Source organism: Phyllobates terribilis, unplaced genomic scaffold (genome assembly GCF_046119375.1).
Source record: "Phyllobates terribilis strain yellow unplaced genomic scaffold, ASM4611937v1 Scaffold_12__6_contigs__length_324123572, whole genome shotgun sequence".
Taxonomy (NCBI): Eukaryota; Metazoa; Chordata; class Amphibia; order Anura; family Dendrobatidae; genus Phyllobates; species Phyllobates terribilis.
In genome coordinates this window covers 243,145,428-243,163,789 of record NW_027362772.1, presented here as the reverse complement: position 1 = coordinate 243,163,789, position 18,362 = coordinate 243,145,428, and the positions used below count along the sequence as shown (strand labels likewise).

General features: G+C 44.0%; 1 protein-coding gene across 1 annotated transcript in view; it reads left to right on the top strand.

Annotated features, from left to right (window-relative positions):
* The first annotated feature begins 237 nt into the window (after nucleotides 1-237).
* Nucleotides 238-18,362, top strand: part of LRRC38 (leucine rich repeat containing 38) — a 76,733-nt gene continuing 58,608 nt past the window's right edge. The window contains exon 1 of the mRNA XM_073656754.1: nucleotides 238-1,349. Coding sequence (XP_073512855.1) covers nucleotides 722-1,349 — 628 coding nt within the window. The 5' untranslated portion in view covers nucleotides 238-721. The remainder of the gene's footprint in view (nucleotides 1,350-18,362) is intronic.

Sequence of the window (18,362 nt, the reverse complement as noted above, 5' to 3'; positions counted from 1 at the left end):
TCTTTCCTTCTTCTTCCCCCACAGAATCACTAGTCAAGTAACGGCACGTGAAGTTGGGGCTGTTCCGGTGACTGTAGAGGGACTTGTGGAGTAAAACATCTGATATCAAAAATAACCCTGGCTACACAGTCCTCCATCGCAGTATCACGTTCTTCTTCTGTGGTACACCACTGACCTCGAATAACATACAGGAAAAGATGACGTTGTTATTCTACGATAGAGGTGTCGATAACCAAACCCAATTATTTTCCACCCATTACTGATAATTTTCTGAACCCTGGGAGCTACAGATCTGTTCCGAATCGTTATCTTATGAATTATCAAGGCTTTGCTGTGTGATTTGTTTTATCACTTTTCTACTTTAATTGCTGCGTACAAAGCACAATGTCAACCTAAATGTCAGCACAGGTGATCAAATGATGCGAATGTGGACTTGTGGCGAGAAGAAAAGGATCCTTGGAACATGAGCAGACGCGTGCAAGGAGGAGAGCTGGTCAGCAGCGAGGCACAGACTCAGGCTGCATTTCGACAATAGTGGAGATACATTTTCCATGCATAGAACATTCCCACTGTTTGTTTCCCCTCCCCCAAGTCTGCTGCTATCTGATCTATGATGATATGTGATCTCTAGGATACACTCACACACAAGTACCGGGTATTGCTGCTCAGCAATGCACCATGTCTCTGTCTTAGTACCACTCTCTGCTTTAAATCCTTTACAATGCTGCCATGCTTCCATTTTTGCATTTCACCTCTTTTTTGCTTCTGCTGTCTGCTCATTTTGCCTCTAGGTCTTCTTTGCCCTTCTGTTTGTGTATGTTTGGACTATCACACAATAGACTGCAGGGACCAAGGACTTCCAAGCCTCCCCAACCTCTTCCCCTTGGATATAAGAAAACTCCTCGCAGCCAACAACCACATACAATCGATCCCGGGGGATCTTTTCTTATTTTACGCAGATTTGATCTATCTGGATCTTCGGAACAACTCATTGACCTCGTTGGAAGAGGGCACCTTCAGCACCTCCACCAGGCTGGTGTTCCTGGATTTAAGTTACAATAATCTGACACAGCTCGATGCCGGGATTTTTAAGTCTGCGGAAAAGCTGATAAAGTTAAGTCTGGGGAACAACAATCTTTCGGAGGTGCACGAAGATGCCTTTGAGAACTTGGAGTCCCTACAAGTTTTGGAACTGAATGACAATAACTTACAAAGTTTAAGTGTCAGTACACTAGAATCCTTGCCATCTCTTCGGACTATCCGCTTAGAGGGGAACCCCTGGGCATGTGACTGTGAATTTGCCAACCTCTTTTTTTGGATCGATGAAAATTCTAATAAACTACAAAAAGGTGGGTGTAAAATATCTATATTATTTGTACTCATCATCATCTTCAAACGCTGGGGTCCTAGGTTCAAATCCCACCAAGGACAACATCTGCATGGAGTTTTGTATGTTCCTCTCAAAAACATACTGATGAAATTGGCTTTTTCCGATTTTCGTCCTAGTGTATGAGTGATAGAACTGCAGAATATGTGGGTGCCATATAAATATACAGAATAAAAATGGCTGTGGCTAGTTGTTACATAGTTATTGTTGAAAAAAGACAAATGTCTATCAAGTTCAACCGAAGGATGGGAAAGGGTAAAGGCAAGGGGCCCACATTCTACCACAATGCATGAACCAGTCCACCCCCCACAAAAACTAATCTTTCCCTGTTTATTCCAATTGTCAATTCACTGGACCAAACATTCAGAAAATAACTTTCCACATTTACAGAAGCATTTATATTATGTCTGTAAGAAAATCCGAAACATCCAACAATGTGAGAGGAGGCTCCGTCTGGTAGAGATTACCTTTTTTGTTATTATAGTTAATGAATTATGTTACTCCATATTTGTAAGAATTACTTTAATTATCTCATAGACGACATCCATGCCAGGCTAATCCTATGGTCAATCTATACATTTCCTTTAATTATCGAAAGAAGCATATCCAAATGTGATTGCACCTCAATTACAAAAATGATAGATATCGATTTCGTGAAGAGCTAGTGAAAGGGATTCCAACTAAAATTAAAATTGAAGGGGATCCAAGTTCTGTTTTTCATAAGAGAAGTAGAAGCACAAGACCAGTCCCCTTCATAAAATTCTGCCGGAGTTGTGGAAACCCGAGACCAAGGCATACACTGATTATTTTACACTTGCATCTTTGATATTACGAGTCTCTAGGTTGGGTGAAAAGTTTGGCAAGGTGTCCATCCCCACCTATCTTACTTTTATGGCAAAATTGGCAAACCTTGATCATAAATGTCTCAGTTAAAGAAAGATATGAGCTCACTGATCTCAGATACCCCAAAACAACAAAATAACAAAATGTTTGCCATGTTCCATCTGCAAAAAGTGTCCATACCATTAAAACAGTCCACAGTGCTAGGAGCCATGAGGAGATGACTCCCAACTCAGGTTAGTAGAGAGATAGTACTGAGGTGGTGCTTTCAGGCCATAAGCACCCAGCTGAAAGAGCCAAACGGATCAGCCAATATTTCTTTTTTTTTGTTTGTTTTCGTTTTTGCCTTTCCACATGTCAGCAGCTAGAACTTTTCTACTGTTTTACTGACGTGGCAGGAAAAAATTCTGTTATTTTTGGCACTGCTTTCCGATAATTTATATAACATAGTTTTCATCAGTTTTGGGGAATGCAATTTTTGGTAAAGGGATTGTCTGGGACTTTAACATTGATGGCCTATCCTTAAGATAGGTCATCAATGTCTGATCAGTGGGGGTGTGACCCCCAGCCCCTCAGTTAATCAGTTGTTACTGGTGTTGGTGGCGGCCAGAACTGCTCAGTTACGGAGCTGCTCTGTGGATGGAATAGTGTCCGCGGCTGGGTTCTGCACATTTGCCCCCTATTTATTTGAACAGGTGGCGGATGTAAAGTACCCGGCCGCGGCCAGTATACAGTTGACGGAGCTATGCTTTGCAGCTTCGCAACTGAGCAGTTCTGGTCACCACCGACACCGGGAACAGCTGATCGGTGGGGTGCTGTGTGTTATCCCCACTGATCAGACATTTATGACTTATCCTAAGGATAGGTCATCAATGTTAAAGTTCCGCACAACCCCTTTAAAGTTCCATTGTTTGTTTTTAAAATGAAAAATATACATGTACATGGGCAGCACGGTGGCTCAGTGGTTAGCACTGCACCCTTGTAGCACTGGGGTCCTGGGTTCAAATCCCACCAAGGATAACATCTGCAAAGAGTTTGTATGTTCTCCCCGTGTTTGTATGGGTTTCCTCCGGATTCTCTGGTTTCACACTCCAAAGAAAATACTGATAGGGAATCTAGATTGTGAGCCCCAATGGGGACAGTGATGATAATGACTGTATAGCCTAGAGGAAATTAATGGCGTTTTGTAAGTAAAAGAAATACTAAATTTATTACATATGTATAACAAAAAATCTACACATATTGGTTACCTAAGTGAAAAAATTCCCCAAAAATTGAAGCCTCAGTTACATGGGAAAACAGATCTGTACAGTGACACAAGTCAATAGTATACTGTAGCTGATCTGGGTCTGCTAGTACTGTCAGCTCTGCTATCCCAGGCAGACACCTTGAGATCATGTGGTGATGGGGTTCAATAAAGGGTTCAATAAAGGCTCAATAGTGTTCATTTGAACCAGGGCAAAAGAGAAGACAGAACCAGTTATAAACCGCTTCCGTTTTCCTCTTGGGGTCACGCGAGATTGCAGGAGCTTTAATCTCACGCTGTAGATTTACAATGGCGACGGATTAAAGAACAATAAATGTTATCAGTCTGTATCATGTATCGACAGGACAAATGATAAATCTATGATCACTGGTGGTCTGGTTACTGAGAAACCCACTGGTCCAAAGTCCTCTGTATGAATGTGACTCGCCCAGGGGGGATATGGGGAGGACTCGGTACCAGGGCCTTTTTACCTTCTTGGGATGTCACGGTGGTCGGCTCCCGGGCCCGTACCCTGGGGTCACTCTTGAAAAGGGGGTTGTTGCTTGAAGGGGTGAATAACAGTTTTGTCTCGTGACACCACCTGTGAATGGGTACCGGCGCTGCTGCAGACCTCTGGGGCAGATGTTAGGGCAGCTGGGTTGGTGCGGCTCTCCACAGGCAGAGCACAGCTCCAGGGCAGTGTAGGTGCAGATGGTGATGCTGGGTGTTGTAGTGCAGGAGCGATAACGTGGTAGAAATAAGTGGGGTGCAGTCATCCGAGTTTACTCACAATTATTTAGGTTCTTCAGGTGGCACTATACAGGTGGCAGTCTCCCACTTCGCGCTGCTTTTACCAGGCAGGGGTTCAGCACTCCCTCAAGTATCTCAAGAACACTTAACGGGACCCCTCCCTGTATGTTCCTTTCTTAGCCGACTTCCCGCGCTGGGTCTCTCCCTCCTGCCCTGCGCCAGCCACACAAAGTCCCGATCAGGTACCTTGAGATCCCTCTGGGCAAATTGGAGTTCCCGGACCTTGCTTGGTGCCCTTTTCGGCGGCTTAGGTGCGGATGTGGCAACTGCACTTTGAAAGTGCAGAAGCCTCCCGTTTTCCAGCTGAGACTTAAAGTAACTCGGCTAGTCCAGGGACCGGTTCCCTTCTTGCGGCCTGATCCCTCTACCACCTGGCAGATTCGGGCGTACGGGTGCCGTCCTGGGATCCCTTCAGTTGCTGGAGCCTTCCTCCCTTGCTCCCACTCCTCTCTCAGTCTTGGGCATGACAGGCCGAGTCTGCCTCCCGAGCAGAGCTCCTGAAGAGCCTCTGCTCCCTTCGTCCTCACTCTCTCTCTCCCTCCGTACGACTCTCTAAAAAGATGGCTTCCCTATATACAGTGGGTACAGAAAGTATTCAGACCCCTTTACATTTTTCACTGTTTGTTTCATTGCAGCCATTTGGTAAATTCTAAAAAGTTCATTTTTTTTCTTATTAAAGTACACTCTGCACCCCATCTTGACTGAAGAAAACAGAAATGTAGAAATTTTTGCAAGTTTGTTAAAAAAGAAAAACTGAAATATCACATGGTCAGAAGTATTCAGACCCTTTGCTCAGACACTCTTATTTAAGTCACATGCTGTCCATTTCCTTGTGATCCTCCTTGAAATGGTTCTACTCCTTCATTGGAGTTCAGCTGTGTTTAATTCAACTGATAGGACTTGATTTGGAAAGGCACACACCTGTCTATATAAGACCTCACAACTCACAGTGCATGTCAGACCAAATGAGAATCATGAGCTCAAAGTAACTGCCCAAGGAGCTCAGAGACAGAATTGTGGCAAAACACAGATCTGGCCAAGGTTACAAAAGAATTTCTGCATTACTCAAGGTTCCTAAGAGCACAGTGGCCTCCATAATCCTTAAATGGAAGAAGTTTGGGACCACGAGAAGTCTTCCTTGACCTGGTTATCCAGCCAAACTGAGCAATCGTGGGAGAAGAGCCTTGGTGAGAGAGGTAAAGAAGAACCCCAAGATCACTGTGGCTGAGCTCCAGTGATGCAGTAGGGAGATGGGAGAAAGTTCCACAAAGTCAACTATCACTGCAGCCCTCCACCAGTCGGGCCTTTATGGCAGAGTGGCCCGACGGAAGCCTCTCCTCAGTGCAAGACATATAAAAGACTGCATAGAGTTCGCTCAACAACACATGAAGGACTCCCAAACTATGAGAAATAAGATTCTCTGGTCTGATATGACGAAGATAGAACTTTTTGGTGATAATTCTAAGCAATAAGTGTGAAGAAAACCAGGCACTGCTCATCACCTGCCCAATATAATCCCAACAGTGAAACATCGTGATGGCAGCATCATGCTATGGTTTTTTTTTCAGCTCCACGGACAGGACGACTGGTTGCAATTGAAGGAAACATGAATGCGGCCAAGTACAGAGATATCCTGGATGCAAACCTCTTCCAGAGTGCTTTGGACCCCAGACTTGGCCGAAGGTTCACCTTCCAATAAGACAATGACCCTAAGCACACAGCTAAAATAACAAAGGAGTGGCTTCAGAACAACTCTGGGACCATTCTTGACTGACTCAGCCAGAGACCTGACCTAAAGCCAATTGAGCATCTCTGGAAATACCTGAAAATGGCTGTCCACCAGCGTTCACCATCCAACCTGACGGAACTGGAAAGGATCTGCAAGGAAGAATGGCAGAGGATCCCCAAATCCAGATGTGAAAAACTTGTTGCATCATTCCCAAGAAGACTCATGGCTGTACTAGCTCTAAAGGGGGCTTCTACTCAATACTGAGCAAAGGGTCTGAATACTTATCACCATGAGATATTTCAGTTTTTCTTTTTTAATAAATTTGCAAAAATTTCCACATTTCTGTTTTTTTTCAGTTAAGATGGGGTGCAGAGTGTCCTTTAATGAGAAAAAAAAATAACTTTTTAGAATTTACCAAATGGCTGCAATGAAACAAAGAGTGAAAAATTTAAAGGGGTCTGAATACTTTCCGTACCCACTGTATATGTATCTTCTTCAAGTGCTCCCCTAGTCTGCGTCCTCCACCCACACCCACTACATGGTTCTCCCTCACTTTGGTTCCCCCCACTCCAGCCAGGGACGGGGCGAGAAGAAAGCAGTACATATTGCCCTTCCAGCTGGCCTGGAGTAGTGTAGTGTTGAGTGCAGGTGTTGTTGTCCCGGGCAGTACTCCATCCTTACCTGAGAGAAGGAGATGCCACACCTCTGGTTGAGGTACAGTACCTCTGTGGCGACTGAACCCTCAGGGACGCCACAAATGAATCTGTAGTGAGCATGTGAAAATACTACATCTATAAACAGTTCGCACATGCTCACACTGCTGCTTTCATACACAGGAAACTCTGTTGGTTTTCCAGTGATTAGACCTCCAGCAATTGAACCTCCAGTGGTCATACATTTTTCACCTATCCAGTGGATACTGTATGGGGTCTATTGGACAAGCCCTTGAGTTTTGCCACTTGGTTCCCGTATAAGTGTTGAGGATTAGGACCCAATACAGGAGGCGTGAGGATTGTTTTTACATTACACTTAGATCATTGCTTAAAAACATTAATCACTGTCATTTTATTCCATTTTATACAATCCTAATACATCTCTGGGTGATTAATTTACACTACAAAGACAAGTAGCTCGATGCTCAACGTCCTTGTGCTTTGAAAATAGCTTGAAAGGAGGACAAGGTGGCTGTGCGAGTCTATGATACTTTTCTACCATGGTAGATCAGGATGTCACCATCTGTCAATTTATGGCAGATTTGCAGAGTAGTATGCCAAAGTCTCTATAGCTACCTAGCCCAAAGCATCTTCGGACATCCTAACTACATATTATACCAAAGTCATGGAGGATTTGATTTGTGAGGTTCACACATTATCTTGGTTCTGGACTAGTTGGTGGCCCATTGACAGAGTCATTAAATTAATTACTTACATTAACGATAACCTTATGTTCAACTGAATATTCTTATTCCTTAAATGAAGGCTCGGTGTGCCAGCCTAGCTCAGTGAGCATGTGCTAAAGGAGATAAAGGATCTAAGGGGTAACATTTCTCCTTGTGAGGAGTGAGAACCCAGGCTTGGCATGTTAGATTGAGGAGACTTATAAGCCATGCAGTGCTTCTTTTGGAAATTACATATGCACATTGCCTCTTCAGAGAGGAAGAGGACTAGAACTCCAGTGCCACCTTCCAATAGGTGGCACTAGAGTTCTAGTCCTCTTCGGCTCTGAAGAGGCGATCTGCATAAAGGAGATAAAGGAACACTTAATTCCTTCTGAGTATAGTGTGTTCAGATGTTCCTACTCATCAGCAAAGTTCCTGTTGCTTACGCAGACTAACTTCGGGACAGTCATCTGTAGTCATAACCTTGGCTGGAACATGTGTGATGACTATGCATAGAATATACTGATATCAAAGCAAACGGCTCATTATTTACTATGCTCCATCTGTAAATCACAAATATAATATGTTCATCTGATTTTAGGGGATCATCCATACAAGACTGAAGCAGCTCCGCTATATCTTATGGATGGAATTTATACTGCCTATCTTGACTATGGGGAATTCTAGGTAGGGACATCCCCATTAGATTAGCAGGGCCCAAAAATGGCCTGTAAAGGGGTTTTCCACTAGGATAAGGCATTATTGGTGTTGGATCATTCAAGACAAGGCAAGCCCATTAAGTTTAGCTTTTCTGAAACCCAAAAAAATGACCCACAATGCTGCAATAAAAAAAAAAAAATTACAATTAAAGCGAACTACTCCAGGGGTATGAATGCCTCTTCCGAGCCTATGATTAGAGATGAGCAAACCCAAAGTTCACGGTTCGTACTGAACAGTTGGTGTCTGGTGCTAAATGCCGAACACGGACTTCTAACGGAATGCAATTGGAGTTCCGGAAATTCCGGGAGGAGAAAGAGAGAGAGAAAAAAATTTCCAGCTCAAAATTTTGGGTCCTTATTGTTTTCAGTTGGGCTCGGGAACTGGTTTAAGTTCGTGTAACGTTCTGGTACCCGAACCGAACGTTAATAAAAAGTTTGGGTAGTGTATCAGAACCCAAACTTCCACGGGTCCGCTCATCCCTACCTACGATATTTAGAATAAAAAAACACAAAAAAAACCTTACAGAGATATCCACATTGTCATGCTGATGAGCAGCAGCCATGTTCTTTTCTCATTGGCGCTGTTACGAGAGATTGACAGAGACATTTTAGTGATTAAACTTCAGCAATCGAAGTGCACTTTGTCCACTGTAGTTACAGGCAAATGATGACTGGCGTCTGCCTGGTATGAAGCTGGCTCAACTCTTGCGATTGCTTTATACCTTTCAAAAATGTACATCAGAGGTCATTAAGGGGTTAATATCTGCATCCCCAGAATACAAAGAAGTTCAACTACATGCTAAAGTATGTGTGAGCAATGAATATAGCAATTCTGAATTGCATTACTGCCATGTAAACTATAAATATGACATTAAGGTACACAGTGCACAGTTTGTTCAAATTGTGTGAGCCAATCTGCCAACAACAGGTGTTTATTCCAGCATCCCTGGTGGTCTGGGGGATGGTGAATGCAATAATATGTCATTCTTGGTGGTCTAAGGTTTTAATTCCAGCATCCCTGGGAGTCTAGGTGATAGCGAATGCAATAATACATCATCTTTTGTGGTTTAAGATGTTAATTCCAGCATCCCTGGTGTTCGGGGGGGATAGTGAAAGCAATAATTCATTATCCTTGGTGGTCTAAGGTATTAATTTCAGCATTCCTGTGAGTCTGGGTGATAGTGAAAACAATAATACATTATCCTTGGTGGTCTAAGGTATTAATTTCAGCATTCCTGGGAGTCTGGGGGATAGTGAAAGCAATAATACATTATCCTTGGTGGTCTAAGGTATTTATTCCAGCATCCCTGGTGGTCTGGGGGATAGTGAATGCAATAATACATCACCCTTTGTGATCTAAGGTATTAATTCCAGCATCCCTGGTGTTCGGGGGGATAGTGAAAGCAATAATACATTATCCTTGGTGGTCTAAGGTATTAATTTCAGCATGCCTGGTGGTCTGGGGAATAGTGAATGCAATAATACATCACCCTTGGTGATCTAAGGTATTAATTCCAGCATCCCTGGTGGTCCGGGGGATAGTAAATGCAATAATAAATCATCCTTGGTGATCGAAGGTATTAATTCCAGCATCCCTGATGGTCTGGGGGATACTGAATGTAATAATACATCACCCTTGGTGATCTAAGGTATTAATTCCAGCGTCCCTGGTGGTCCGGGGGATAGTGAATGTAATAATACATCACCCTTGGTGATCTAAGGTATTTATTCCAGCATTCCTGGTCGTCTGGGGAATATTGAATGCAATAATACATCACCCTTGGTGATCTTAGGTATTAATTCCAGCGTCCCTGGTGGTCTGGGGGATAGTGAATGCAATAATACATCACCCTTGGTGATCTAAGGTATTAATTCCAGTATCTCTGGTGGTCTGGGGGATAGTGAATGCAATAATAAATCATCCTTGGTGATCTTAGGTATTACGGTAATTCCAGCATCCCTGGTGGTGTGGCAGTAGTGAATGCATTAACACAGCAAAGGTGAATATATACCTAACATCTAATTTGACATCCACCTCCACAGACTCCGGGGTCTGAGCCCTCTTAAACCTGACATGTATCTTCTAAGTCTGACTTGGTCACTTTCCACAACTCGTGTCTTACAATGTACTATCATTGGTTTTCCATGGGGATGCAGGTAAACCTCTGTAACAGCTGAAATTCAACTCTGCTATATTTGTGACTACATTTTTTTTCCCATTTTCACAGCGTGTTATAGAAAAGCAGCTGCAATAATCATTTTTGCGCTTGTACAGGAATGGGTCAGCCATCTGTCTCAGCCATGGATATATAAATCAGCAAAGCCAAGGGATGCGGGATGGAAAATCATTATATTCTTGACGTACTATTACCCCTTTAAATAACAGCCAGCTGTGTATATAGATCCCAATTATATTATCCAATTACCTGAAGGAAGCTCCAAAGATTGAATGCCCAATAGTTACAAGTTGTGTAAATCCCGTATCCCAATGTCAGCTCAATGACCCTCACACAACCCCCATGATAAATGGATATCCACCGGCTCACTGGACATATTAATTAAAGCAATGTTAATCGCGTCCTTTAATGCTCCCACTCCTCCATTGAGAACATGTTTGCTGTTACTTAAAAATTATTTTTCGACTTTTGTGCTGCTTAAAGGGGATATTTCACTGGATTTTTTAAAATTTTAACTTAATCCCTTCTCCAATTTCCATTGCTCCACTGATTCTGGAACAGTTTTTCTTTTTCGTCTGTGCCATTCCATTCTAAAGTTATTCCCCTTGGTAATAAAGATGCAAATTTTCCCTTCAATGAAATGGGAGTGTACCATAGAACTTCTCTGTTCTATGTTTGCTGACAATGACCAATCAAAACACAGAGAAGTTCAGTGGTACACGCCCAGTTTGTTGAACTGGAAAATTTGCACCATTATTACCAGGGGGGTATAACTTTGGAACAGAGGGGCACAGAAGAAAAAGAAAAACTGTTCCAGAATCAGTGGAGCAATAGCAATTGGAGGAGAAATCTGGTGAAAGGTCCTCTTGATAGATTTTTTTTTTAAAGGAAGTGATTCCCATATTCAATAAAATTAGAAAAGAAACATTAATTCCAGACCAACGGGGAGCACGGGAGCGGCAATGCTGGAGCAACAGGAATTTAAACATTTTAGAACTTTTTTATTTACCTGCATCAACACCCCCTACCTTCCTAGCCTATTTAGTCTTAATAATGGAGTTCCCTTTAAAGTTCATGTACAGCCCATCAGAACACCATTTTGGTTACTCTCAATAAGTTCCAAATTTTGTGTTAATCAATGTATAAATATTTCTTTAACTTGGATACACAAAGTACTTTGCGGTTGCTTGCCGCCTCCACTAGAGGGAGCTTTTTGCATACTTCTGTTTAATTGAACTGAGAGACAACCTGTCAGAAACTTTTATGCCCCCAAACCATTTATGTGTCTGTACAGCCCTTTAAAAGATAAGCAAGTTGATCTCTTTATGACCCAAAAGCGATTCTTCTGCAGAAGTGCATCTGGAAGTGCATTTGGGTGTGACAACGCACTTACAGCTTCTTAACCTCAAGCCGTATTCCCTGCCATGTACTGGAGCCCATGACCTGTCAATCAACTAGAGGAGTTTGGAGCAAGGCAGACAGTACAGCGTGAGGTTGAGGAGCTATAAGTGCATTATCAGGCCCCAATGTACTTCCAGACACATGTATACAGAACTTCAAAAACACGATTTCTCACTGCTGGAGCATCACTTTGGGGATATAATGAGATCAGCCCATTTATCTTATAAAGGGCTACACAGACGCATAAATGGTTTGGGGTGTGGAAATGTCTGATAAGTTCTCTTGTAGCAGCCACTGTTGAGACCTGCAGATCAGCTCCTATACAACATCTTCATTCATGGTTTACACCCAGCCATCAACTGAGCTAATAGCTGATCATGGGGGTGCCATTTATCGGACCTCACCCAATCTGATATTGATGACCTATTCTAAGGATAACTCAATATTATTATTAGGTAAGGACAACTTCTTTAACTCCATAATATAGCTGCTCTCTGACTTGATTTGACATCCGTGTCAGTGCCTGCTCCTCTATTCCCAGGCGTTGATGCACCATCATTGCTGGCAACATCGCAATGGTCCTGAAACTTGTGGTACTGTCCAGGAAGGGAGATAGGGATTAACTCTTGTCTCATGCCAATATTAACTCCTTGCCATGAGCCCGAAGTGAGGCTGCTAGCCATTTATTCTCCTTAATCTCTATCTCCTCTGCCAGTTATAAGCACAACTTGACCTGGTTCACACGTTGTTTTCACACTCTGCCTTGCTAAGTTGATTCCTGTTGTATGACCTGGGCCATTATATTTACCACTCTTTTACCAGACAGTCCTGTTCCCCTTCTGGACCTCCTGGTATTGACATGGTTTCATGACCATCCTCAGCCAGCCTGCTCAACCAGCCAGCCAACTCAACCAGCCAGCCTGCTCAACCAGCCAGCCGCTATTCCGGGGACCCAACACAGGGGCGCTAGATCCCTGTTGAGGGCATAAAGGGTTAAGGCTGGGGAAACCTCTGTAATCTAATAGATGGAGTATTCTAGTGCAAAGCAAGTCTCTGGAAGTCCTATTAAGAATTGCCACTCAAAGAGCCCCCATGACACTTGATAAATGACATAATTCTGCAAGGTTGAAACCACCACTAGGTGGAGCTCTCCGTATATGGATTCATGCAGCGAGTGCCACATTAACAGTGCTACAACAAGCAAAGAACTCATCAGTGCCATGCGCCATCCCACCTGGTGCCCCATGGTTGTTGTCTAACCTGCTTCTTCAGTAGGTACATGGGCAGAGGCTTTTATCTGTACTTCTATATGTTGTCTATACTGATTTTTCCTGTGTTTTCCTCCATTGGAACTGTCCTTTATTCCAACGAAACATTCATAGTAGAAGCCATAAAATGCTGGTGCTAAATCGCCATTTAACTATAGAAAAAAGATTCGCCGCATCGCCTTGGGTATAGTGAGCGCTCTGTGTTTCATATTCAGCTGGTGCAGACTTAAGACCCCTGTGAGAGATCAATTGCATGCAAAGTTCGGCTGAGCTGCAGTTGCCGTGGAAACCGTCAAGGAGATGTGACAAGTTTTATGTTGCTAAATCTTTTGATACATTGTTATTGCATGGTCCCTAATAAAGTGCCGGCTACAGAGGGGGAAACAGATAATCAAACTCTGGGAACAGTTTTAGGTTATGAAATATTTAATTATATCTATTTTGTTTTTTCTCATAAAATATTCATCAGAGACACATGTAAGCATCTGTACAGCCGCGAAGAACGCCAGACTTAAAGGGCTTGTTCATGTTCCATTCTGTCGTGTTTATTATGAGGAGGAATGTTATCATTAGTTACATGGTTACTTAGGTAAAGGAAGGCGTCTATTAATGCTTGTCTTTTTCAGAACTTAACCTGACCATCATTGGATCTAAGGGTGTGAGGAGACTTATCGGCCATGCAATGCTCCCTGGGAATTTAAATATGCAAATAGCCTCTTCAAAGAAGAATCGCACAGGAATTCTTTTGAATTTATCAATTCTAAAAGTCAATATTGACCCTTTAACGATCTTTGCTGCATGACTTAGGATAAGAAGCCAAACCAGATAAATGTCTGAAAATGTGGGGTCTGGTTTGGCTTCTTATCCTAAGTCATGCAGCAAAGATCGTTAAAGGGTCAATATTGACTTTTAGAATTGATACATTCAAAAGAATTCCTGACCGATTCTTCTTTGAAGAGGCTATTTGCATGTTTAAATTCCCAGGGAGCATTGCATGGCCGATAAGTCTCCTCATGCCCTTATACCTATACCCAATGTCTATGGTCAGAAAAACGTGAGAAAAAAATGAACAGCACTTGGACCCAATGTTATTCAACCATTTTTAAACATGAACCAAATGTCTGTGTGGAAAAAATGGCAACAAGCACCATTCTCTTCCGTATTTTGGATCCCATAAGGATCAACTATATAGCATCCGAATTTTATGGATACATCACAATTTTTTAACATAGGAAACTATATTTGGTCTTGTAAATTTTAATGAATGCTGATGTAAAAATAAATTGTTGCAACACGGATGACATACGGATGACAATTCTGATTTCTGATCCTATGCATTCAGTCGTGTCGGACCCTTGGATACTCTGTAGGCCAGTTCTCACGATGCTTTCCTGTTTTCTACTACTTCTTTCATTTGCTTGATGTTCGTTCCCATGTCATTCTTATTGTATCCAGCCAACGAGCCTTTAATGCCCCATTTTTACCACTGACCATTCTAAGTAGCATCTTCTTATCTAATAAATTTGCCCTCTTCACATGTCCAAAAGAGATCAGTTTCTGTCTGGTGATCTCACCTCCCAGGGATAACTCTGAGTTTATATGATCTTTGTTGGTGATCCTAGCTGTCCTTGGGGTTCGTAGAAGTCTCCTCCAGCACCATGGCTCAAAGGCATAAACTTTTCTTCTGTCTGCTTTCCTGAGTGTTCACGTCTCACAGCTATATATCGCAATGAAGGACATTCAGTGATCAGTCTTTGTTTGACTGTGATTGAGACACCCACTTCCATATTTGGACCATTTTCATCATGGTGCTTCATCTGTTGTCAAACTGCCTCTATGATTAATGAGTGACCCAAGAAAACGAAGCTGTCAACCATGACTTCTATTTCTTCATTGTTGATCCTTATATGGACTCCTCATTGGTGGTAGTCATAATTTTGGTCTTTTTGATGTTCAGGTAAAGTGACATCTTCTCACTTTTTTCTTTCAACTTCAGGATCAGTTTCTTCAGGTCATTCTCACTCTTTGACAACAGGGTTGTATCATCTGCGTATCTTCGATCGCTGTTGGTTCTTTCACCTATTTTCAACACAACACTTGAATGATTGAAGTCCAGTCTCCGCGTGACTACTTCTGCTTAGACGTTGAAAAGGAAATGAGAGCGGACGCATCTTTGACTTGTGTCCTTTTTTGATCTTGAACCATTCTGTATCTCCATTCGTAATTCACACTGTAGCTTCTTGATCGTCGTAGAGTGACCGGATTAACCTAACTGGTTGTGCCGGCACTCCTACCTCACTCAGGGCTTCCCAAAGCTTATCATTGTAACATCCCTGGCGGCGTGCTGGCATGGCTTACCATCTCCCACCATGCAAGACTGCCAACTTACCTATCGGTCCAGGCTGCACACTTTGCTCCAGTACTTGCTGTGTGCATGTCTCTTGTCTGATTGCTTAGGGCGGCGGCGCTGTTACTGCCTGATTCTTAAAGTTACAGTGTGCACAGTCCTAATGCCTCTCCAGCCTATTGCTGTGAGCCTCTGGATACTTAAACCCCCTCCACCCAGTAGGAGGTGCCTGAGCAACACTTTCTTTCAGTGTGTTCTGTGCAACTCAGTTGCCAGGTCCTGTCCTGCATCTTGTCTGTTTCCGCCTCCCTGGGGGCTGTATACCCAGGCCTGTTACCTGTATCTGTGACTTCTAGTCTGTTTCCGCCACCCTGGGGGCTGTATACCCAGGCCCGTTACATGTATCTGTGACTTCTAGTCTGTTTCTGACACCCTGGGGGCTGAGTTCCTAGGCTCGTTCCTGTATCTTGTTCCTGGTTCAGTTCCTGTCTGAACTGTGTCCTAGCCCGTTACCTGTTTGTCTCTATGTCCGAACCTTCCCTTTTCCTGCAGTGACTGAACCTGCACCTAACTCCAACTCGTTGTCTCTGTACTTCTGTTTGTGAGTTTTGTGTCCACTCGCTACTTCATTGCAAGTATCTAATGTGTATCTGGTTCTGCTTGTCCCGTTTCCCTGCCTCCGTATCTACCTCCTGTGTTGTAGCTATCTTCCTGTGTTTCCCAGTCTGTTCCATGTGAACAGAGCCCTGTCCTGTCTGCCTGCACCTTCTGCTCTGCGGTTTCGCTCTGCTCTGTTCTGCATTGCTTGTCCACGGCACCTGCGATTTCGCCCTGCTCTGCTTGTCCACCGCACCAGCGGTTTCGCTTTGCTCTGCCTGTCCACCGCACCTGCAGTTTCGCTTTGCTCTGCTTGTCCACCGCACCTGCTGTTTCGCTCTGCTCTGCTTGTCCACTGCACCTGCGGTTTCGCTCTGCTCTGCTTGTCCACTGCACTTGCGGTTTCGCTCTGCTCTGCTTGTCCACCGCACCTGCAGTTTTGCTCTGCTCTGCTTGTCCACCGCACCTGCGGTTTCGCTCTGCTCTGCTTGTCCACCTCACTTGCGGTTTCGCTCTGCTCTGCTTGTCCACTGCACCTGCGGTTTTGCTCTGCTCTGCTTGTCCACCGCACCTGCGGTTTTGCTCTGCTCTGCTTGTCCACCGCACCTGCGGTTTTGCTCTGCTCTGCGTGTCCACCACACCTGCGGTTTCGCTCTGCTCTGCTTTTCCACCGCACATGCGGTTTCGTTCTGCTCTGCTTGTCCACCGCACCTGTGGTTTCGCTCTGCTCTGCTTGTCCTCCGCACCCGCGGTTTCGATCTTCTCTGCTTGTCCACCGCACCTGTGGTTTCGCTCTGCTCTGCTCCGCTTGTCCTCCGCGCCGGCTGTTCTGCTCTGCTTGTCCATCGCACCTGCGGCTCTGTTCCTGTATCCCAGTCTGTACTGGTCCCTATCCAGCCTGCGTTCCTACCTGCCAGTATCTGCCTGTCTGCATACCAGCCGTGCCTGCCAGTACCCGCCTGTCTGCATACCAGCCGTGCCTGCCAGTACCCGCCTGTCTGCATACCAGCCGTGCCTGCCAGTATCCATCTGTCTGCATACCAGCCGTGCCTGCCCGTTCCTGCATTCCCCGGTGTTGGTCAACAGCTGTGACCGGGGTCTGACCTAGACTAGCACCTGGGACACCTCCCACGTCCCTCCTCAGACCACGGAGACAATTAAGCCGCCGTGTGTTCGGGGTCGGATCTGGCGAGTCCCCTAGTCACGCCCCTCCAGGCACTCCTCGATTCGTGGCCCAGTGGGACCACTAACCACGCTCACGCCAGTCAGTCCGGGCGTGAGCGTAACAATCATCCTCAACACAGTCAAAAGCCTTGATACAATCAATGAATCACAGGTAGAGATTTTTCTGGTAGTCCCTCGTCTTTTGTTTGATTCACCTCAGGTTTGTCATGTGATCAATGATCCTCTGCCTTTTTGGAATCCAGTTGAGGCATCAAGGATGACTGTAATGACAGGCTGTTGTAGTCAGACTTTTTTTTTGGTTGTCTAGCATCTCGGGAACCACTACAGCCACATGCCCCGTAGCAGCTGTCATGGCTGCCACAGCCATATTTGTATCCCTGCTCCCCTAAAAGTAATGCTCATTGAGGTATCATACATTGGTATGGAGAATGAGGGGCCTAAGTATAGGTGCAGGGGTTGCAATCACATTTGGGCCCCGTAGCCTAGAGAGCCCAAAAGGTCTCTTTGGTCCATATGAAAAGACTATTAATATTAAAGACCTGCAATAATTGGGGGCCCTATTAGAGATTTTGCATTGGGACCCAAGAGCTGTAAGTTACGCCACTGCGGAGAGCGGACCATCGAGGCCAATCATGCTCTTCCCGGGAAGATCTGGGAAGTAGGTTCTTCCTCTTTGATATTAGAAGTGGGGCAGACCTCTAGAATTGCTAGTAAACAAGTTGGTTATGGAAATGAGGGGAACCTCTTGTTTTTTATGTCAAAATCAGATACAATTTGGGGGCACTTTAAAGTTTTTGTTACTTGGCCTCATCTCTTCTCTTTAATGGTCCAAAAGGACTCATTCATTACAAGGTACTGTGCACACGGCAGTGCCATGTGTATGACCCCTTAACCTTGTTTAAATTCCGGTATTGATTACTGTCTCTTGCGGTATAGCATTTCGAGCTTTGCCTACTCTTACCGCGATGATAATGTTTCCTCCGCACATAAATGATGTTCGCTAGTCACTTCTTGGGATGAATAGTGTATATTTATATATATACACATATATATTTTGAACTGACTAATTAGTCCAATTTATACGTTCTATAATTTGATTATTCGTACAATAATCTCTTACCTCTTATGGCTTTTTACAGTCTGGAGCCACAAATTTGCTTATTTGGTAAAATTATGATAATAATCCAAGGGGTAACATTTCTTCTTGTGGAGAGTAACATACCAAGCCTGGCATGCCAATAATGCGAGGAGACTTTTAAGCCTTGCAATGCTCCTCTG